At 48.9% G+C, this 23674-nt stretch overlaps 1 protein-coding gene across 1 annotated transcript in view; it reads left to right on the forward strand.

The window, feature by feature from the left end:
• Positions 1-23674, forward strand: part of LOC119402432 (ATP-binding cassette sub-family C member 3) — a 311062-nt gene that overhangs the window by 93785 nt on the left and 193603 nt on the right. Inside the window, exon 6 of the mRNA XM_037669579.2 lies at positions 9897-10043. Coding sequence (XP_037525507.1) covers positions 9897-10043 — 147 coding nt within the window. The remainder of the gene's footprint in view (positions 1-9896; positions 10044-23674) is intronic.

A 23674-nucleotide genomic window follows, 5' to 3' on the forward strand; every position in this document is an offset into this window, starting at 1 on the left:
TCAGCAGGAACCGGGAATACAGGCAGTGTTCCTGTTTGACAACGCACCAGCGCACCGCCGCGCCGAACAGGCTGTCCTCGCGGCAAGCGACCACACAGTCAAGTGGCTACCGCCATACAGCCCATTCTTCAATCCAATTGAGGAGCTTTTCTCAAAGTTCAAGGCAGGTGTGAAGGGCTTTCTAAGCGAGCGGAGGGATGATCTCCTCACGACACCGGGAGGGATCTCCAAGAAAGAACATCGCCGTGCTCTGCTGGTTGAGGCCGCGGGGCGCTCTATGCAGCACATCCAGCGTGTGGACTGTGCCGCTTATGATAGGCACAATTACACTTTCGTACAAGCTGCCCTCGACTGCCTTGATATGTGAAACACTGCTCAGCAGCACAAGTACGGCTGCGTGTTTATGAAAACTGCTTTGCCTGAATAATGATAAATTTCGTTTCCCACGGACTTGCCCCGGTTCTCTTTCATCACCCATTTCATAACCGATTTAACAAGCTCGACGTTATAAGAACAACGATTGTTTCTTAAGGTCGGGTGGGTGTTTTAACCGGGCATCATCTTTGCTTCGGCATTGCGATAACATGCCAGGTAAGTCATAACACTGTATATACATAATCAAGCATAAGACGCACGGTCTGCCTGTTTCAAAACATGCTACAAAAGGATTTGTCAACCACTCCTTCGGCTCAAATAATAATTCATCTGGTTATCCTGTGAAACAAATCCGTTGTAATAGAGGGCAGTCCTCGTACTTGAGATACATACTATTGCTAATTGCAGGTGACCATTTGCTGATGCGCCGTTGAACGCTGTGCCTGACTCGTGCCTTTCTTTCTACCTTCTACGCCACGCCGTTTCTTATAGGTTAGTGTGCTTGGAATAAGCGTGCGTGTTTGGTGGTGAACGCCTGTTCGTTCACTGTAGTGCGGCCTGGCTGCCCGCGTTTCCAAGGCATACTGCGAAATACGAGAAGCAACAAGAAAGCCGCCCACATCTTCCCACACGACGAGCTGGAGTAAATGCGTCGCATAGTGGTGACGGTTTCGGGTGAATGTTGCGTAATTGAGTATGGTTTGGAAATGCTTAATTGTTATTTCGCCTTTATTATTCCTATTTATTGAATGAAGAAGCGTTGCCTTCAACGAGTGGTGGGACGCTAATGTTGGGTTGTACCCCACTACTGGTTGAAGGTACTGTTGCTTCCATCGCATCTACTCGAGTCAAGAAAAGCGTCAAGTCAAGCGAAAGCCATGTGAAGACGCCCTTGACTGAATTCGAAACGCGCGATCCGGTGCCTACATATACGGGTTGGCCGGTGAACGGCTGTGCAGCGCGATCAGTCAGTTTTCTACTAGCAGACGCTGCCTACGACGGCCTTCAAGTTATTACCCTCTCAACGACGTTTCGTTTGATATGCATGAAGGCAGGTTAGAGAGTGCTTGCGTGAATGTCAGGCGTGATGACATCACGTGAGTCACTAGTGATCACATCACTAGGCCGAGTGACAGCGTTCAAGTTTTCACCCTCTCAAAGGCGTTTCGTTTGATATGCATGAAGACAGGTTAGGACAGCGCGTGCGTGGGTGTTAGGCGTGATGACGTCACGCGAGTCACTAGTGATCACGTCACTTGGCCGAGTGACGGCGTTCAAGTTATTACCCTCTCAAAGACGTTTCGTTTGATATGTGTGAAGACAGGTTTGTACTGCGTGTGCGTGGCTCAAATGCGTGATGACGTCACGCGAGTCACTAGTGATCACATCACTAGGCCGAGTGACAGCGTTCAAGTTATTACCCTCTCAAAGACGTTTCGTTTGATATGCATGAAGACAGGTTAGGACAGCGCGTGCGTGGGTGTTAGGCGTGATGACATCACACGAGTCACTAGTGATCACGTCACTAGGCCAAGTGACGGCGTTCAAGTTATTGCCCTCTCGAAGACGTTTCGTTTGATATGTGTGAAGACAGGTTTGTACTGCGTGTGCGTGGCTCAAATGCGTGATGACGTCACGCGAATCACTAGTGATCACATCACTAGGCCGAGTGACAGCGTTCAAGTTATTACCCTCTCAAAGACGTTTCGTTTGATATGCATGAAGGTAGGTTAGAGAGTGCTTGCGTGGGTGTTAGGCGTGATGACGTCACGCGAGTCATTAGTGATCACATCACTAGGCCAAGTGACAGGTTTCAAGTCATTACTCTCTCAAAGACGTTTCGTTTGATATGCTTGACGGAAGGTTAAGACAGCGCGTGCGTGGGTGATATGCGTGATGACGTCACCTGAGTCACTAGTGATCAGATCATAGGCCTGGGCAATAGGTATCAAGTTATTACTGTGTGGACGGCCTTTCCTTTGATATACATGTCGAAGGTGTGAATAGTGCGTACGCGGGTGATAGGCGTGATGAAGTCGCGCGAGTCACATTGTGTCACTAGTGACTCATTCATTGTTTATTCTACGCATCTTGATATTTCCTCTTAAATTCACTCCGAAGCTATTCACTCCACGCGTTCCCGAAAATTCTGGGTCGCTTTGAAGTCACGATGTCGTCAGGATTAAATTCGCTGGCCTCTGGATTAAATCGGCTGGCGTTTGGATTAATTTCAGTGGCACTTGGATTAAAATGAATGGCACCTGGATTAATTTGAGTGGCGGCTGGATTAAATTGACTGGCGCCTAGATTAATTTGGCTGGCGCTTGGATTAAATTGAGCGGGAAAACCTGTAGATGCGGCACATCGACATGTCGAGACACAACTCCGGACCTCACTTTTGTACACAACACTACGGAACCCACCTGGACTAACTTGAGCCAAGACTTTGGTAGTGACCATAATATATTAAGGATCGACTTACGAATTAGGCAGAAGAGACTACGCAAATTTCAGGTCATGGCCTGGGACGAATTCCGTAAAGTCAGAAAGGACAGGGTGATTGGAGAAGTGAACCTGGAACAATGGACTGCACAGCTGAGGGAGGATGTTGACGCCGCAACTAAAGAGGTGCTCACGGATCTCCCTATCGAGAAGATGGACAGCCGACTAGCGCACCTCATAGAATCTAAACAGTCCCTATTCAACCGGTGGAAGGGCCAGAGACTCAACTGTAGGCTGCGAAAGAAAACTGCCGAAATCAACCAAGCGATAGAAGAGCACTGCCAAACCCTATCCAAACAACAGTGGGATGAGGTTTGCAACTTCATAGATGGCCGAATAAGAAAAGGAGGAACCTGGAATCTACTCAAGCATCTACTAGACAAAACCCACATGAAATCGAATCAGCGAAACACGTTGAGCAAAATTCTGCAAGTGGCACAAAATGATTCGTCTAAGTCGCAAGTTATTGAGCAGCTAGTGAAAGGTAATAGATTGAGCGCAAATGGACAGGACACAAGAAGACAAGACGACTACATGAGCGCTTCCAGATGCAAATGACCTTTCTCACAAATGTAGAAAAAAAAAAGAATAACAATGACAACACAGAGAAACACGTAATGCTTTTCATATAAATCTCAATAAACAGCGCAGGAGGGCTTCTGGCCCAACTGTCAAGATGTCTCGCTCAGTAATGGCAGAGTCTTGCTGCATGCGTTACAAGTAGGGTTCCGTGTTTTCAGTTTAATCCAAAAAGACAAAAAATGCCTACCGGTAAATATTTGGCGATATGGTTCGAATCGAAAAAACACCGATGCTTCTGCCGTGATTTTTTTGGGGAAAAAACCCTATGTACCAACTATTAAAGGGCATTCACTATGCTAACAGTGATTAACAGAAATACAGATGCTTCTGTTGAAATGCATGAACTTTTAGGTATTTCTGTATATGAGCTCGTGTAGTCGTCTTGTCTTCTTGTGTCGCGTCCATTTGCGCTCAATCTATTACAGAATGAACCAACACTCCCAACAGAGCATTTTACTAGTGAATAGGTACCTATCCGTCGAGGACACACAGCAGCCGCCCCCTTCTCGATTAGGCTATGCGGGTCCAAGCAACCCCAGTTTAGATGCTGAATTCACAATAGCAGATGTGAGGGTGGCTTCACTTGAAACAGCGACCTCACTGTTTGACATTTTGACCGCACAAAAAAGACGAGGACAGAGGGAGGTACGACGACACGGGTGGTCCTCGTCTTTTTTGTGCGGTCAAAATGTCAAACAGTAAGCACCAACTAGGCCAAACGCAAGTTCTCCTGAAGCTTATAAGACCTCAATGGAAGATCTGCCCCCGACAAGATAACAAACAAGATGCTCCGCAAGTACTTAACACAACTAATTAATGGGATGTGGAAGAACGGTGAAGTTCCTCGCGAATGGAAGACCGCTAACACCATCTTAATCCCAAAACCCAGGCCTTGAGAATCTACGACCGATTTCCCTCACATCGTACGTGGGAAAGGTTGCTAAACATGCTATACTAAATCGATTATCTCGGTACCTGGAAGAGCACGAGGATTACCCTAACACTATGATAGGCTTCAGACATGGTCTATCTACGCAAGATGCCATGCTCCTACTCAAGAACCAAATAATCAGCCACAGGGCAAAGGACACGAGAGCAATACTGGGACTAGACATGGAGAAAGCCTTCGATAATATCCACCATACCTTTATACTCAAGACCATTTCGAACATCGGTTTGGGTAGTCACTTTTATCAATATGTCGAGGCTTTTCTCAGTGGAAGGATGGCAACGCTCAAGGCTGGGGATCAAACATCAGATACAGTGAAGTTAGGCAACCAAGGTACACCCCATGGAGCGGTCCCTTTTCAATATCGCTATGATAGGTCTCACCAAAAGAATAGAACACATCGAAGGCATAGAGTACACGATTTACGCGGACGACGTCACGACATGGTGTACTGGAGGCAGCGACGGAGAAATAGAAAATTTACAAGAATCCGTAATCGTCACTGAAGAGTACCTCATTCCAACGGGACTCCGATGCTCATCATGAAATCGGAACTCCTGTTATACAGACCGAAGAGAAGAGGCCGCAAGCCCCGGGGGTGGATTCCTCCAGAGGAGAACGAGATAACGCTTTATACCATGAGCGGAAGCGTCATCTAAAGAGTTAATTCTATCCGGGTCTTGGGCTTGGTGATAGAATCCAACGGCTCCAATAATCAAACAATACAACGTATCGCTAAGAAAGTGGACAACGCCATCAGGCTCGTCAAAAGAGCGACTAACCGCCGACAAAGGCTTGGAGAAGACAGCATCGTAACACTAGTTCACGCCTTTGTGCTTTGTCATTTCGCCTACGTAGCAGCCATGCACGAGTGGCAGAGATCCGAAAGAGACAAACTAAATGCATCGTTAAGGAAGGTAATCAAGGTAGCTCTTGGGCTACCTGTGTACACCGAAACTGACAAGCTCATGAAGCTCGGGATGCACAATACAGTGGAAGAAATAGCAGAGGCACAAGAAAGAGCCCAGTTCATTACTCTCCACCACGCGATCAAGACGGCACATCCTCACACGGATTGGTATACCAATTACAGCGATATATAACCATAGAGAAATTCCCAACGATCTCAGGGATTTTTCGATCAGCTTACAGCGCAAAAACGACGAGGACACAGACCAAGAATGCGACGACACGAGCGCTGACTCTCAACTAAGAGAAGGTGAAAGAGAAGGAGAAGGTGAAAGGTGTATAAGTCATCCGTCGGTTGTCCTCAGCGAAAAGGAAGTGCAATTTCTTAATCGAAATTTGCCTTCACTGGCGCCGGATTAGATGGCGTCACACATGGGTTTGTAAGTGCGTCTTGTTTATGTATATTTCTTGACGCACGTAGGTGTTCCACGTGCCCTGAGTAATTTGGTTATCACCGCGATGACTCTGATGAACACGCACACTTGCACGGTTGATAGCCGGTTGACCTCTGTATGTATTTATTCGTGCCCTTCCTTCCAATTAACCTTAGTTGAGAGTCAGCGCTCGTGTCATCGCATTCTTGGTCTGTGTCCTCGTCGTTTTTGCGCTGTAAGCTGATCGAAAATGAACTATAACGAACTAGCCCAGATTTCCTTTCTTAATCTCAGGCAGAATATAACAGTTCTGCCTATTCCAAGGAATGTTCACCCCATTCATAATGCAAGCAGAAGGCAAGCGAGGGCCAAAGCCCTGCTAGAAAAAGCTAAAAATCAGGCTGAAGAATGCTCGTCTGTCGACGCGGCTTTCGTGTCCAATAAACGAGCCTTCACAGTAGTACTTGTGAACGGCGAAGTGAACTCGTCAACTCGGCTTCCACCTACACCACATAATCAGAAATTGCTGAGCAAGTAGCTATCTCACTGGCACCTTTAGACCCAAATAGATCGAGGATCCACAGCGATTATAGGGCAGCCGTCCGAGCGTTTGCCAAAGGAGTTATTTCCAGACAGGCTCTGGCAATTCTAAAGGGAAAAGTAATCAAACCACACACGATCATCTGGTTTCCTGTTCACATGGGAGAAATCAACGGTGCTCCCGCGAACCTCAACGAATCTGCCCACAATGCTGCACGAGGACTTGCCATCCGTGCAACTACAAGGCAAGAAGATGCTGAGGTTTCAGAATGCAGTGATCACCTCCTCTCGTACGAGCTAACCAATCACTTCCACCTAGGACGCAGGGTATTCCCCCCTCCGCACAGTAAACTAAATAGAGCACAGGCCATTACGCTAAGGCTCTTACAAACAAGAACCTATCCGAACCCGCTGTTAATTAACAGGATTTATCCGGAGTTCTCTACTCCTACAACATGCCACAAATGCCATGAAACCATAGATATCACTCATATGCTCTGCCCTTGCTCCGCGTTACGCAGCGACAAGGAAAACACTGAAGAGCGGTGGGACGCAGCTCTGCACATTCCGCCATTAGAGAGACAATTATGGGCACTTCAACGGGCCCGCGAAGCGGCCAGAAGGCTAGGTCTTTCGGTCCCAACGTGGGAGCGGCTCGCTTCGGGCTAGGAATTTAGCATGACCTATTGGACCTCAGTAAAGTTCTTTCATCCATCGGGGTAGGAATTCGGTGATTGTCTCGGTGGGTTCCTCACCAATCCTGCAAAGAGGTCTTGTTTCACTCCCCGCCTAAGGAAGCGGACCTTTTTCACCTCAGGCATGGCAGCAACAGCCAGGCGGAAAAGTCGCGTAATCTCTTTCGTGTAGATGGTGACGGTCTCATTCGGCAGCTGCGCTCTTGTCTCCAGCAAAGCAGCGGCCTTTTCCTTGCGGACAATGCTCGCGAAGGTATTAACCCCTTAAGGGCTTATGACGACCTAAGCTCGTCATGAGCAGTCGCCACTTTTTTGCTTATGACGACCACAGGTCGTCATGACTCTTCCGCAATGTTCCAAGAGGCTTTTGACGAGCCCAGCTCGTCAAATGGTGCGTTTCTATTTACAACACAGATGGCAGCACGGGTTCCGTCATTGGTGCTTTTGTTGAATGAGCGTTTGCGCACTTGTTGGCGCGATGCGCGCCTTGTGTTTTCCTCGCGTCATAGAGGTTTTTGACGAGCCCAGCTCGAGGAATGGTGCTTTTCTATTTACACCATAGATGGCAGCATGGGTTCCGTCATTGGTGCTTTTGTTGAATGAGCGTTTGCGCAACAGTTGGCGGAATGCGCGCGTTGTGTTTCCCGCGCGTTGTATAACAAACATGGCCACATGTTGACGGAAATGGCAAAAACATCCGCAAGGAAACCAGGATCTGGTGCAGGTGGTGCGAGAAGGCTCTCTGCGCAGTGCCGTGCTTCGAACGCTACCACACTAAGTGAACTATCAAGGAATAGTGCATTTTGTGCGCAGCAATTCAATTCCAACCTTTACTTTCTAGAGTTGCAGAAATTTTTTGCAGAATACACCTCAAATGCGCTATGTAATATAGAGTAATACATGATGGAGCGAAGAATGGCCATTAAAACATTACTATCTGCCGAAAAAAGTTTTCGCAAATATTTTTTTGTTTTGAACACATTACTGAAGCATTTCGCATCATAAAAAAATTTGGCAATTTGGGACATATTTTTTTTTTTGTTAAATGAGCCTTAAGGGGTTAAGAAACGTCGTCCGAAAGAGGTCCCAGGTTTGAAGTGTCGATTCTCGGTTCTCAAACCACGTCTTTGCAGCGTCTCCTAGGTAGAAGTAGACGTAGCGCAGCTGAGGCGGAAATGTTTAAGGCCCGCGTACTTAGATTTAGGTGCACATTAAAGAACCCCAGGTGGTCGAAATTTCCGGAGCCCTCCACTACGGCGTCTCTCATAATCATATCGTGGTTTTTTTTGAGACGTTAAACCCCAGATATCATTATTATTATACGTGCCGCAGCTTCCAGAGTCCCACTGGTTGAAGGTGGCGACTCGCTCCTACGTCTCCAGCCAGCTCTCCGGGTCTTCAAACGACGATCCACGGAAAGTCGGTGGCTCCCTTGGCTGCTACATCACGACCGTTGTAGTCGGCAGACTACAACGGTCGTGTCATCGTCTCGGAGGTAGATGTGACGGTCTTGGGCTGCGTGGTGTTTTCGGGAAGGAGCCCGTACTCTGGCTGTAGTCCCTTCTGCCGGCAGCTAGTACGACGATCCAGGTGGTCTTTATCGTCGTCCAGGGGCGTAGCCAGAAATTTTTTTCGGGGGGGGGGGGTTCAACCATACTTTATGTATGTTCGTGCGTGCGTTTGTATGTGTGCGTGCCTATATACGCAAGCAAAACTGAAATTTCGGGGGGGGGGGTTTGAACCCCCCAACCCCCCCCCTTGGCTACGCCCCTGTCGTCGTCGTCTTTGTCATTTGGGCTGGGCTCACGGCCTGACGAGGGCGTCCGGAACACAAACGAAGCAGCACCTCCACCAGATGTCACGTGTCCGTGACGAGGGCAGCACTCGGCTTGTTCGAGACTAAAGTTTTTATTTGTGCGAACCTGTGCCCGGTAAACGAGAGGTCAAACTACACTGATTGCGGCGAATTGATAACGTCGTTCATTGATAACCTGAACCACGGCAAGGCGCGTAGGCATATAGTACAAGCGGCGTCAAACGTTCGAGCCTTATCGCTGGTGGCCGCGTTTGTTCTAGAATAATCTCAGCTGTTCGCGTTTGCTCCCTCAATCCTATAAGAAGATTCTAACATAATCTGGAAAGTTCCCAGGACATTAGGGCGCGGCTTGCGCAAGGCAGCGGCTACGCGCGCAACGGGCTTGTTAGATAAAAATAACCAAAGAAGCGCGCGTGGCAGTATTATACCTGCTGCTTGTTCCTGGAATAGGTATGTGTGTGTTTCAGTCTGCCAAGAAGAAAATAAATCAATAGGATGATTCTAATTATTCTTTAATAACAGCATGCTCTCACGAGTTTTTTGAATAGAACGTCTAACACATTTTCAGTTTCTGGGAGTTCCGTGTGTGTCGCCCTATACCCTAATTTCGAACGATCATAGAAGTGCCCGAGCCGTGTGTGCGGTCGCAAGTAGGTGACGTCACACACGTAATTGCACGTGCTGGAATACTAGTGCTTGCCTCTCATTCCGAACAGGCATGCTATCATGCAAGGAATAATTGTGGCCTTTGTGGTGTCCTGACTTCTTTCCCGTGTCCGTGTTTGCACGCCCTGTCTTTTTTAGAATGAATACTTACCAACTAGCCCAGCTCTCTGTTGTTCTAATAATTAAGACGTTATTTTATGTTTCTCGTTCGTTTTTTGACTACGACTTGAAATTTTGCCAGCAGCGGTACCACTGAATGTGAAATAGAAACCTTATTATTCAGCAGCCTTATCATTTAAGACGGCACTACTGGGGCGTTGGAGCACGTGCAATAATTGCAGCGTTAGATACGCTGTGCGCATTAATTCTGCCGTCTTAACGTTTCAGCGAGAAGCAGAAAGCGTTTAATGCCACTGTCTGCCCGACAGGTGGCACTGGCGAGCTTCGCGGTCTTCATCGCCATCGACCCGGCCAACATACTGGACGCCAACAAGGCCTTCGTGTCGCTCTCGCTGTTCAACATCCTTCGCGTGCCCATGGCCTTCCTGCCGATGCTCATCACCTTCACCGCCATGGCAAGTGTCTCGCAATCGTGTGCCTCTCACGTGTCCTTTATACCGTGCCTCACTGAAGGCTTGCTATCGAAAACATCGAAATTTTCACTTTGAAGACTGGCAGTTAACTTGTGTACGAGATTTTACCGCTAGTAAAGACAACGTACACAAGAAAGACAGAAGCACGACGACAAGGGCGGCCCTTGTCGTCGTTTTCGTGTCTTTCTTGTGTGCGTTGTCTTTACTGGCGGCAAAAATGTCACGCAGTAAGCAATAGGCCAAGAAGTTCTCAACTCACTTGTGGTTTCTGTTCAATAATACTGATACTTGCAGCCTGTTGTTATTGGCTACGACAGCGAAATGGTTGTCGTCGCGCCTTTTATTCCGTAAAGTTTTCTCAGAAGATTATGGCAACTACTTGTAGTTAGTGCCGAGGAGAGCAGGCACAACAGAGGAACGAGGACCACGGGACAAGCGCTGACTCAATTGAATGTCTATTACAAGGCAACCAGGCTTTTATACGGTCTCAGGAGAAACATACGCACAATCTCTGATCAGTGACAATCTTTCTTTCAAAAAGTTTATTTCTCTCTCCGATTGTAAGAGATGGCGAACTGACACAGCCTTTCTTGAGAATCCAAAAGGCCTCCAACATTTTTTTCCCTCTGGTCAACTGCTATATCCATTCTTTACGTTATTGTAGTGTTGACGAGCACGATCATTGAAACATTGTCCGGTTTGACCTGTATATAATTTCCCGCCGCTCATGGTAATGTGATACGCCACATTATTCATGAATTTAGTGAAACTCGTCTTGTGATAGCTGTGCACGCGAGGGGGCCTGTTTCCCGTATTCACACGTGCGAAAATCAAGGGCAGCTTGCAAGGTGCATTGTAAAGTGTAATAACGTTATCAGTCAGCCCGGCTGGAATAGAAGGCGTTTATTCAGCGCCAATGTACATATATATACCGATATGTGATGTCACATGAATTGCATACAGATTGTCAGCCACATATACACGTGGCGCGACATGCTGCGCTATCACAACTTCTGCCCTCTCAATTCAACAAGATTTTAGGTCACAGCTAGTAACCTTAAGCCACCGGAGTGCGCAAGCCACTCCGGTGGCTTGCGCACACAAACACTTCAACGTAGCAGTGGGCGTAGGTGTGCGCAGGGTTCCCCTTCAGGGGGCGCGAAGGTTCATCGCGGCGCCCCCCCCTCCCTATTAAGTCAACGTATGGGCCAGACTTTGCGCCCCCCTCTTCTCAGGTGACAAGGGAGGGGGGGGGGGGGCGGCCGCTTCTCTTGTTTCAGCACCTGTTTCAGGAAGGCCTTTTTTACGGTTTGTACCTTTCGTTCTGCAGCACTACTGGATGCAGCGTGATAAGGTGGAATACGAACTTGTTTCGCGCCATTGGTACTCAGAAAATCAGCAAACTCAGTTGAGGTGAACTGTGGCCTGTTGTCACTCACAAGGACTTCTGGCAAATGCACCCCGAGGTTTTTCCAGGGTTTTTAGGCCTGACGTTGACGAGTTAGGCCACAGTTGAATCCATTTTGAGAATGAGTCGGCCAATATCAGAAACACGTTCGCGTCTTTCTGAGCAAAATCTACATGCACGCGTGACCAACACTGCGCAGGGTATTGCCACGGCTGAAACGGAACAGGCCGGGCTGCACTACTTGGCAAATATTGCACGTATTGCTCAATGGCCAAACCTATTCTTGGCCACCATACGAAACTTCTATAGCCAGCATCTTCTTGCTGCTTGTGCCAGGGTGCTCCTTATGTAGCATGCTCCCTCGGCTGTTCCGAGATTACGACTCTTGCGCCCCAAGTGACAGCTCATCACGGCGAACATAGTACGATTTCAACTCGTCTGCATGCTGCCTAGGCCACCCGTTTAGCGTGAATTGGGCCACACGGCTGAGTGTTAGGCTTCGTCTTGGGAACAGCGGGAGGCACTGAAAGACTGATACGCACTCTGGTGCCTCATCCTTAGCAAGTCCTGGCTACAGGTGGAATATGCTTGTCGTGCCCTAGTGCCCGTACTAGTGGCTGATGATCTGTGTATATGGTAAATTCTCGGCCATACAAGCACCCGTGAAATTTCTTTAGCCTATAGATAACAACCTAAACCCCAACAGGGGAGGCGTGCTGATCCACGTTGTCAGTGCGGTGACATACATGGTGAAAGTGCGCGATGTACACCGTTTCACACATCTGCGCCCTCGACATGCGGACCCTGCTGAAGCGCCACCGCCCTTCGAAGCAAAGCAAACCCCAACAGGGGAGGTGCCGCCGGATCCCATTTCGACGCTTTCCCCATCCTGCTGTACGCGCCGGTTCAACTTGCACCGTTCCGCTATTACTGACCTTCTAGGGCTGTAGTGCTCCTTCAGGAGACGTTTTACTTTTTCGTACGGTCACGGTGCCTCTGGTACAACAACACTTCTTAGCACTTCATAAGGCTCTGGGCCTATTACTGTCAAAAAGACGGGAAGGCGCTTGACCTCGGCTATATCATTAGCCGTTAAGAAATGCTCGAAACGCTCTAAGTCCAATTCCAAGTTTGGGTCGAACTCCGCTATTTTCTCAAGTGGCGGCATATCGAGAAAATTAGATATGACTGCTAGTCATCGGTTTGGTGTTTCCTTGCTTTCACTGGCTGCGAGCTCGACGTATCGTAGCCGTTACTCAGACGAGTACCTCTGCAGGGCGTCGGGTACTTGTGTGTTCACTGGACGAATGCGCGGCTCGCTTGCTTCCGTTCAGTCCACTCGACTGCTGGGTACGTAGGATCCTCGTCGACAGTGGTAAGAACATCAGCCCGGCAGGAATAGAATGCGTTGGTTCAGAGCGCCGATGTAATATATATATATATATATATATATATATATATATATATATATATATATATAGCGATATGTGGCGTCACATAAATTGCATGCCGATTGTCAGCCAGGTATACACGTGGCGCTACATGCTGCGCTATCACAGAAAGTAAGTTGACATTGTCAAGAGTTCGATTAATACTCGGCTGGTGAGGTAGCATGATGCAGGTAGCGCAAAGAGACACGGACACAAGCGAAGAATAAGTGCACAGGACAAGCGCCACCTGTCCTGTGCACCTGTCCCACCTGTCCTGTGGCGCTTGTCCTGTGCACTTATTCTTCGCTTGTGTCCGTGTCTCTTTGCGCTACCTGCCTTAACATGAGTTCCCACAAACTAGCCCAGTTATCCGTTCTCGTAATCATGATGCACATAATGAAAATCGCGCTCACAGGCCAAGCCAAAAAACAAGGTTTTTGACGTTTGGGAGCCCGTACTGGTTCCTTGTTGACAATGCACCGGACGTAGTGCAGTCGTTCAATGAACGCACTGTATGACGCAATGAACGACTCTAAATGTGGGGCATTATTTCGGTCTGTCCTGTTAACAGTATCTGGTGTCAGCAGAGATCCGAGTGGCAATCTCGTTGTCATGCTTCTTTCCTTAGCACTGATTGTGGCATTCTCCCAAGCAATGCAGTGGCATCTCTAGTGCACATACTCTGCGAGTGCATTGGACACATGGCGATTACTTTGAACATCTCGTTTGAGCTCTTTCAGTCATCGCGTCAAGTTTCCCGTTTCACCAATGTTTAGCAGAAATTGCAGTGTTCGGACGGGATCTTGTAGATTAGCCTGGGAAACTTGTCCTCTCGCAAAGGTTCTTTCACGTTGACGATCTTGTTTCGTAGCTTATTGGTTGGCACATGTGCAAAGCGTAAGGCTTTGATGGAGAATATTCGTGACAGGGCTTGTACGTAATATTCGTGACATACCAGGTACGTAAGGAATGCTGGCCCGTTTCGGATAAGCTCGTTGTTCTGCTGGATTAGGATTCAGCACCCGTTCCTAGATTCCTCCACAAAAGCAGCAGAATAGCCCTTATTGCACAGTTCTCGAGTGAAGATCCCTTTGGAGTTGGTCTTCACTAGAGCATAAGCGTGTGGCACGCTGAATGAATGGCGACACGACAGATGACGAAATCCGAGATAGCGACCAGTACGAGTCAGTTTCGGATGAACGCAGAAGGACACGGTTTTTCCGTTGGAACGAGCAAGTCGAGCAAAAGGCTGTCTTTTTCCACGGTGAGTTGCATAGCCGATTCTATGGCAGTGAGGTTATGCAGGAAACGGTTGACGTCGTTCCTGCACAAGATACAGAAGCAGTCGTTGACATAACGCAGAAACACTTTTGGTGCAGGTTTCAACTCTGCCAGAACTATTTGCTCCAGTGCTTCCATTACAAGGTTTGCGGTCGTCATTGAGATCGATGCTCCCATGGCGGTTCCGTTTCTGCTTGTAGCTTTTAAATTCGAAAGTGAAGTATGCGTTACTTCAACATAATTCAAGCAGCTTACACAACTCAAAAGGATCCAGGGGTGTTCGGTCAGCGATGGCGTCCTTAGAAAGGGCTTCCTTGCAGGTCTCGACGGCCAAGTCAACAAGAACGCTAGTGCAGAGGGAGGCAACGTCAAACGACGCCACCATCATCACTGGGATGAAGGTCACGCACAGTTTCCACAAATTCTACAGAGTTCCCGACCTGTGTTGAGGTGCGACCGGCTAGAGGATTTGGCTCAGATATCCCCATGGATTGCAGAGTGGCGAACGAGTGAAGTCCACTATTGGCGGTAGAGGTACGCCTGTTTTGTGCACTTTCGGGAGACCGCATATCGCAGGTGCCGAACCCTTCGTGCACAATAAGCGACAGTTCACCTTCTCGGGCTGAGGACAGGCCGCTGGGAAGACAGGTGCCAAGCCTGAAGGAAGTGTGGAGCTGGGTAGCCTTCTTTGTTTCTCTATACTTTTTTTTCTTTCTTTTCCCATCCCTTTGTATTTTTTTGCATCCGTTTATTTCCGTGTCTTTCTTTCTCTATGTATTTCTTTGTCTTTCTCACTCTTTCTTTCTCTCTATTTCTTGCTTCCTCTTTCTTTGTCTTTCTCTCTCTCTTTCTTCCCTTCCTTTCTCTCTACTTCTCGTTCTCTTTTGTTAACACGAAAGTGTCTTATGCCGGGATCCACCAAGTACGTCTGTTATGGATATGACGTTGATAAAATGGACGCCAACGGTGAGAAAGAAAAAACCAAGTAAAAGATCCGCCGCTGGGAATCGATCCGACCACTTTGAGGCCGCGACGGTAAGCGCCCGACGCTCAACCGACTAAGCTACCTTGGCAAATGCCGGACATTCACGAAAGCGCCTTATATCTTTCACACATTCTCTCTCACACGGTGCTCTCTGTTGGGGGTGTAGGTAGGCGGGGTGGAGCGGGGTGGTGCCGCCGTCTGTGAGAGGCGGCAAGAAGTAATGCGTCACGATCGACACTTATAGCGCTTACTCCGAGATTGCGCGCGATATCGGAGTAAGCGTCTGGATACCAGCGAGAGACACTGGCCAGGCTGGCGTCGCCGAGGCAGCCTAGACGCAGTTACGTTCTTTGCCTTTCGCATCGTGTTAGCGTGCGCCGGCTCATCGGAGCAGTGCAGGTTCCACATGCATCAACGGGATTCCTCCGCTGCCGACTGCTTCGATTGCGAGAGCACCGACTAACAAAACTGCTGCAATACACGTTGCAGAAAGGACACGATTTCGACGGGCGAATGTCGTGCCTTGGTGGCGCGAGACATAGGACTGCGGGACGCACGCGTTTGCGGCTCAAGCTACGAACCTCTGCCTCCCGTGTTGATGCGCAGTGTGGTAGTGTGCGCATGAGCACAGGCGCCTGTCACCCATTACTAGAAAGCGTACACCATGCCGTTTCTCTCGTTAATTCACGACGTGTTGAAGAAGTGCATATCGGGTACCAGTGTTGATTACGAGCTTGTTGATGTCATGTTTACGCGGGATTCACGATTCACTGTGTCCACATATATGTTCACAACATCAGTTACCACAATTGTTTAATCATGATCATGGGCGTTAGTCGTCGCGATGACATGACACTAGGCGTCAACATGGGTGCATCCACGTCAAACGGTTCTATAGCGGCCAAACACGAATAGACATCGTACAAGCTGTTATAGCACACTGAAACGCGGTTCCGAAAACACAGCGCGGTTTATTATTGTATCTCCGCCATTGTTCCAACTACCTCTTCCTTCTCCACAGCAGACTACCCACTACTAGTTTATGTCCCAAGTGCGTCGTGCCAGAAGAAGAAATATCTGTGGCATACTTTTCTTCTTCTTCTGGCACGACGCACTTGGGACATAAACTAGTAGTGGGTAGTCTGCTGTGGAGAAGGAAGAGGTAGTTGGAACAATGGCGGAGATACAATAATAAACCGCGCTGTGTTTTCGGAACCGCGTTTCAGTGTGCTATATTTATTGGTGACCCGGACTACGAACGCGACCTTCCATGGAGCAGCGTGAGCATCTCCACGGCCTCAGCCCTGGTACCGCTGCCACTGCACCTGGCCATGTACCCTCTTCCGGCGTTGTTGGAGGTACTACTACCATAACGCTACCACAGCTGTGGCTTGCCGATCCCTCCTTATGGTTCATTCAAGTCGAGAACAAGTTCCGCATTCATCGCATCACGTCAGAAGTTCGCAAGCATGAGCTCCTCGTTGAAGCGTTGCCGCCACAGGCAATGGCCGAAATACGCGACATCCTCGTGGGCCCGCCTGGTGACACTCCATATACGACAGTCAAACAGGCTCTTCTTCACCGACTCGTTCCGCCTAAGCATCGGCGCATTCAGCAACTTCTGTGCAACGAAGAGCTCGGGGACCGCCGTCCCACACAGTTTCTACGTCACCTGCAGCACCTGCTTGGGGACCAGCCGGACGGCTTAGAAACATCCATACTTCGTGAGTTGTTTCTACAGCGTCTTCCACCTACCGTGCGAATGGCTCTTGTCCCAGCTCAGGATAAGACGCTGTCGGAGCTGGCAGAAATGGCCGATGACATGATGGACGTTGCTCCGGCAGTCATAAACGCTGCCCACACCTCTCCGATTTCTGAAGCAGATTCCCTTCTAGAAACGGTAAAAGATCTCGCAGCTGAAGTCGCTAACTTGCGTCTGCAATTGCTGAGCATTCATAACTTAAATGACCATCCTCGTCCACACCGACCATCTCTCACGTCGCCTGCTCCGCAACGGCCCCTCCACCAGCCCGAGCACCGCTTTTCACCGCAGAACACATGCTACTATCACCGGCGTTTTCGTGCCGCGGCTCGCAGATGTGTGCCACCCTGCTCATGGCGCATGGGAAACGCTCCGGCCGATCGTCAGTAACAGCGGCGGGCGATCAAGGCCAAGCATCAAGCCGCCTCTTCCACATCACCGACAGAACCACAGGTCTTCGCTTGCTGGTGGACACTGGAGCAGAAGTCAGCATAATTCCAGCGTCCAAAACTGACCGGCGTCTCCGCGAGAAGTCTACTCCTTTACAAGCGATCAATTCTTCGGTCATCGCAACTTACGGACAGAAGTCTCTGACCCTTGATCTCGGTCTCAAAAGGAAACTGCAGTGGTTATTTTGGATAGCAGACGTACGCTACGCAATCTTAGGCGCCGATTTAAGGCATTTTCATCTGCTCGTGGATATGAACCGCTGTCGCCTGGTGGATAGCTATACCGGCTTATCGGTCAATGGTTTTCTGTCACGCGCTACGGCCCTAAACCCCACTTTCGTGAAACCGCCTACGTCACCATATACAGCTCTGCTCAACGAGTTTCCGGAGATTACAACGCAGTCTCCAATGGATAAGACCCCCAAGCACACTGTGACCCACTGCATCGTAACCACAGGCCCACCGGTTCACTGCCGCCCTCGCCGACTTGGCCCTGATAAAGTTCGCATTGCTTGCAACGAGTTTGAGCATATGTTACAGCTGCAGATCATTCGTCCGTCATCAAGCTCGTGGTCGTCGGCGCTACACATGGTTCCCAAGAAGAACAATGACTGGCGGCCCTGTGGTGATTATCGGGCTCTCAATGCAGTCACCGTTCCAGATCGATACCCGTTACCCAATATTCAGGACTGTACTGCCTTTTTAACCGGCACAACAGTATACTCGAAGATTGATCTCGTGAAAGCTTATCACCAGATCCCCGTTGAGCCTTCTGACATTCCCAAAACTGCAATAATTACCCCATTTGGGCCGTAGCGCGTGACAGAAAACCATTGACCGATAAGCCGGTATAGCTATCCACCAGGCGACAGCGGTTCATATCCACGAGCAGATGAAAATGCCTTAAGAAATCGGCGCCTAAGATTGCGTAGCGTACGTCTGCTATCCAAAATAACCACTGCAGTTTCCTTTTGAGACCGAGATCAAGGGTCAGAGACTTCTGTCCGTAAGTTGCGATGACCGAAGAATTGATCGCTTGTAAAGGAGTAGACTTCTCGCGGAGACGCCGGTCAGTTTTGGACGCTGGAATTATGCTGACTTCTGCTCCAGTGTCCACCAGCAAGCGAAGACCTGTGGTTCTGTCGGTGATGTGGAAGAGGCGGCTTGATGCTTGGCCTTGATCGCCCGCCGCTGTTACTGGCGATCGGCCGGAGCGTTTCCCATGCGCCATGAGCAGGGTGGCACACATCTGCGAGCCGCGGCACGAAAACGCCGGTGATAGTAGCATGTGTTCTGCGGTGAAAAGCGGTGCTCGGGCTGGTGGAGGGGCCGTTGCGGAGCAGGCGACGTGAGAGATGGTCGGTGTGGACGAGGATGGTCATTTAAGTTATGAATGCTCAGCAATTGCAGACGCAAGTTAGCGACTTCAGCTGCGAGATCTTTTACCGTTTCTCGAAGGGAATCTGCTTCAGAAATCGGAGAGGTGTGGGCAGCGTTTATGACTGCCGGAGCAACGTCCATCATGTCATCGGCCATTTCTGCCAGCTCCGACAGCGTCTTATCCTGAGCTGGGACAAGAGCCATTCGCACGGTAGGTGGAAGACGCTGTAGAAACAACTCACGTAGTATGGATGTTTCTAAGCCGTCCGGCTGGTCCCCAAGCAGGTGCTGCAGGTGACGTAGAAACTGTGTGGGACGGCGGTCCCCGAGCTCTTCGTTGCACAGAAGTTGCTGAATGCGCCGATGCTTAGGCGGAACGAGTCGGTGAAGAAGATACTGTTTGACTGTCGTATATGGAGTGTCACCAGGCGGGCCCACGAGGATGTCGCGTATTTCGGCCATTGCCTGTGGCGGCAACGCTTCAACGAGGAGCTCATGCTTGCGAACTTCTGACGTGATGCGATGAATGCGGAACTTGTTCTCGACTTGAATGAACCATAAGGAGGGATCGGCAAGCCACAGCTGTGGTAGCGTTATGGTAGTAGTACCTCCAACAACGCCGGAAGAGGGTACATGGCCAGGTGCAGTGGCAGCGGTACCAGGGCTGAGGCCGTCGAGATGCTCACGCTGCTCCATGGAAGGTCGCGTTCGTAGTCCGGGTCACCAATAAATATAGCACACTGAAACGCGGTTCCGAAAACACAGCGCGGTTTATTATTGTATCTCCGCCATTGTTCCAACTACCTCTTCCTTCTCCACAGCAGACTACCCACTACTAGTTTATGTCCCAAGTGCGTCATGCCAGAAGAAGAAGAAAAGTATGCCACACTGTCATATATAGCTACACAATAAGCACTACTTCTGCGAAGACACGTTTCACTTTCGTGTGATACCGAATCATATGACGGAGGGATCAGCCATGTTTTTTTCTGTGATGCTTTCCTCTGCTCCTTTCCCTCCTCCTCACTCTCACTTGGCTTTCCCGCCACACTGCTGCACTAGACTACACTATACAAGGCTATGCTCTGCTAGCGTGCTTAGTTTCTACAGCGCGACTGGACGCGGACGGAGAAGGAACACGCAAACACACACACAGCGCTGACTTTCTACTGGAATGTTTATTTTTCATATGCACGTGACGCTTATATAGACACACGCGAGCAGGTGCACACAAAACAAGAAACAAAAGCAGGACCCAAACGCGCATGTTCTGCCGCGATCACAACCAGTTGCCACCAACCTAGAGTGACGCATCCAGATATCTCTTTTCCTTATCTGTTAGAGACAAGGATGGCATGCTGACACATGTATCATTCATTTTATCAATTTCATACGCTTCAATAATTTCTCTAGTCAATCGATCTCTTGCCCTGTTGAGAATACTAGTTTTATCAAAAATTGGAAAACAGCCACATCTTTGGCAGTGAATGGCAAGGTGTCCGGAAATAACTTTCGTGATATTGTACTTATGTTCGCGCAACCTTTGATTCACACACCGGCCGGTCTGGCCAATGTACACACGGGAACATGGCAGCGGGACGGAATAAATAACGTCTTTAGCGCAGGCAACATACTTCTCGCTATGTTTAGTGGAACACGAAGCATTTTCTTTTTCCCTTTCGGCGTTCACTCGCCTGCAAAGTCCCTGCAGTCGCACGGGCGCGGAAAAAACAACGTCCACACCGGACCTTCTCGCAATCCTTTTCAGGTTGTGAGATACGGTGTGGATGTAGGGCACTACTGCGAGCTTTTCCCTTCGAGTGTCACTCTGATGCTCACTCGGATTAGACCTGTACTTTTTGTTCAGGCGCTCCGCCACCGCTGACAACAGTCTCATGAAGTAACCGGAGTCGTACAGACGCTTGGCCTGGCCCCACAAACTTTCCTCAATCTTATGCTCACAAGACTTGGACAAAGAATTGTGGAAACACGACTGAATCACGGCACGTTTGACTAACTTGGAGTGCGCCGATGCAAATGGCAACACCGGCTTGTTACCTCTAGGCTCGTAGCTCCAGCAAACACCTCTTGGATGGCAATACAACCCTATGTCCAAAAATCTTATGAAATTGTCCTTTGGGACTTCATGCGTCAGTAAAAGAGGGGACAACACGTCAGTAAAAATGCTCAGGGTTCTAGCGACCCCTGCGTCAAAGTTGTTAGAGTCAAGGCGTGAAACAATTAGGTAGTCGTCTACGAATCTGAAGACGCCAACGACGTCCGAACTGGTCAAACGATCGCGAAGGAGCTTGTTGCGGTGAGCCAGAAATAGGTCGCTCAAACAGGGAGCGATAGAAGACCCAATACATATGCCATTTTTTTGTTTCACAATGTGTTCGTCCCAGGTTGCGTAGGTTGAGTTTACATAAAAGTGAAGGAGCTCTAAAAACTGATCACATGACAAGCCGGAAGCGTTCTGCTAGCGTGTGTGAATATCCAAGTGGTTGGGACGCTCGTCATCGGATCGTGGGTACGCGGGTTCGAATCCCGCCTCGCCAAGAATTTTTTTCGTCAAGGTGTTCTCTCTCTCTTTGCTTATATCTCCCTCCGTTCCTTTCTCTCTCTGTACTCGTTCTCTCAGCCACCAGATTTATTCATCCTGCGCCGAAGAAATCGGCGCACGTGTTCTGCGAGAGAAGCGGAAAATGCAGATGAAGAAGAGGACGAAGAGAGCGCGTGTCGATTCGTGATGATGATAGTTTCTGTTCGCACTACCCTGGGCAACGAAAAGCTTAAAGAATCTATGGGGTACATTTTAGCGCAAACTGTGAAAGAAAGCACGGGAAAAGCACAGATAATAGGCAGGAGCAGTGACACATTAGCGCGAGAGTTATTGGAGGCGTTCCATATTAAGAAGAGAGGCACGAGTTGTATCAGTGATACGTCTGTTTGTCTGTTCCAAAACGAGATGCAATTATTTGACATGAAAGTGTGATTTTTTCCCTTACTGGCGCGCGCATGCGCACATGGTTATTTGTTGTTGGCCTCACCTTTCGAATAAACAGTTGAAGTTTAGCGCTCGACCTTTCTGCTATCCTCTACCCTTTTCCCGTGCTTTCTTTCACAGTTTGCGCTAAAATGTACCCCATAGATTTCAACCAACTCGCCCAGCAACAAGTCTTACTCAAGCTTAAAGAATGCAGTTCGACCAGCCCTTTGAGCTTCGTTAATTGCCAAAATAATTTATTCGGAGCTTACCATGAAAGGGTCCTTTATTGCAGCTTTTTCAGATACGTCTGTATAACCTTCCCTATAGAGGGCACTGCGAAAATGTCTTCTCGGACACATTCACCCTGAGAGGTTTACCGAGCTCGTGGGTTTCGCGCGTGAAGAAAACTTCCAGGAACTCTGCAGCTGTGGTGTTGACAAGCTGCCTCAACGAGTCCATGTCCTTGAGTAGCTTCAAGGCGGCTTTCTTTCCTTTCTTCGGTTCGAAGGAATCCGCCACGGTAGTCTAATAGTTATGGTGTTCGAATTCTGACCCGCAGGTTGCTGGATCGAATCCCGGCCACGGCGGCCGCACTTTCGATGGAGGCGAAAATGCTTGAGCCCCGTGTACTTAGATTTAGGTGCACGTTAAAGAACCCCAGGTGGTCTAACTTTCCGGAGCCCTCCACTACGGTGTCTCTCATAATCATATCGTGGTTTTGGGACGTTAAACCCCAACAACTATATCGGTTTGAAGGAAATTTGTTTCAAGTTCGTCAAAACGGCGTTCCTGTATTTTTCTTTCATTAGGGCAGAACGAAGCCCACTTATTTCTCTGCCTGCATCCCTTGAAGTTCCTCCGGCAGGTCACAGCTCTCCTTAAGGGCGCTGTTCCCGATTTCTTCCTGCTTGAGAACACTGTCACCGATAACTCGTTCACCGTCCTGATCGTCCGCTCTGTATCCCATGCTTCTGCATGGCAGGAAGCTGCGAAGCAGTGAAATGTGGCTCAAAATTGTATTTTGGGCCTTTTACCAGAATCTTTCCGACATGGTCTGGAATTTTCGCGTCTCAAAGCGTAGTTAAAATGTTTGGGCTGGTGGTCTTAGCAGGCGGGTTTGGTAAAAAAAAAAAGCCTGCTTTGTTGCCAAAGGAGCTCTGCGGACTGCCCTTCTAGTCTTTTGTAGGTGCGCAGCGTTTGGTCTTCTTGGCAGGAGTCCTTTTCTTCTTCAAGATGCACTTTCCGTCAGTCATTGTACAGTCAATTTGGCGCCATTTTCCGACTTCAAAACTTTGCATATTTTCGCGTGTCGCCAAGAGATTCCACGAAACCAAAAACGACGTTGACTTCGGGAGGAACGATTAGTCTTCTTAGACAGTAGCCCACTGGCGCATTGTGGGATGTGCGCATGTTTTTCCTAAGTCTGTGTAACGGGCTCGTTTCCTTGAAATAAACATTCAGTTGGGCAGTCGGCGTTTGTTCCGTGGTCTTCGTCCCTTTGTTGTCCTTGTTGTAATCGCGCTGTTTCACCCTCAGCTTCAATTTTGAACCAACCGGCCCTCAGCAAGTTCTATTAAATTGCAGTCTTTGATGAGTGAAACTTCCTTCATTTGCCGACAACGTCAACAACACACTGATGCAAATACAGGGTACTTGAATTGCGCTCATCCAGCGGTGGGGCGTTTAGCGCGTTCTCAGCTCACTCATGTATAGATATGACATTCCACTTGTAGAATGGTGCAGAGCTATGCTAATATTTTTTGTCTTCCCGACGGGGCAGTTTAGTATTAATCCCACAACATATGAGTCTGTCCACTGAGACAAACCAGACATAGTCGTAACCACGACCTCGCACCCAATTTGACGCGTACCAACCTTTCAAAACATCTTTTGGTCGAAAAACTGTTGTATGGTACGCAATAACTTGAC

The sequence above is a fragment of the Rhipicephalus sanguineus genome, chromosome 8 (assembly GCF_013339695.2).
Source record: "Rhipicephalus sanguineus isolate Rsan-2018 chromosome 8, BIME_Rsan_1.4, whole genome shotgun sequence".
In the NCBI taxonomy this organism is placed as follows: Eukaryota; Metazoa; Arthropoda; class Arachnida; order Ixodida; family Ixodidae; genus Rhipicephalus; species Rhipicephalus sanguineus.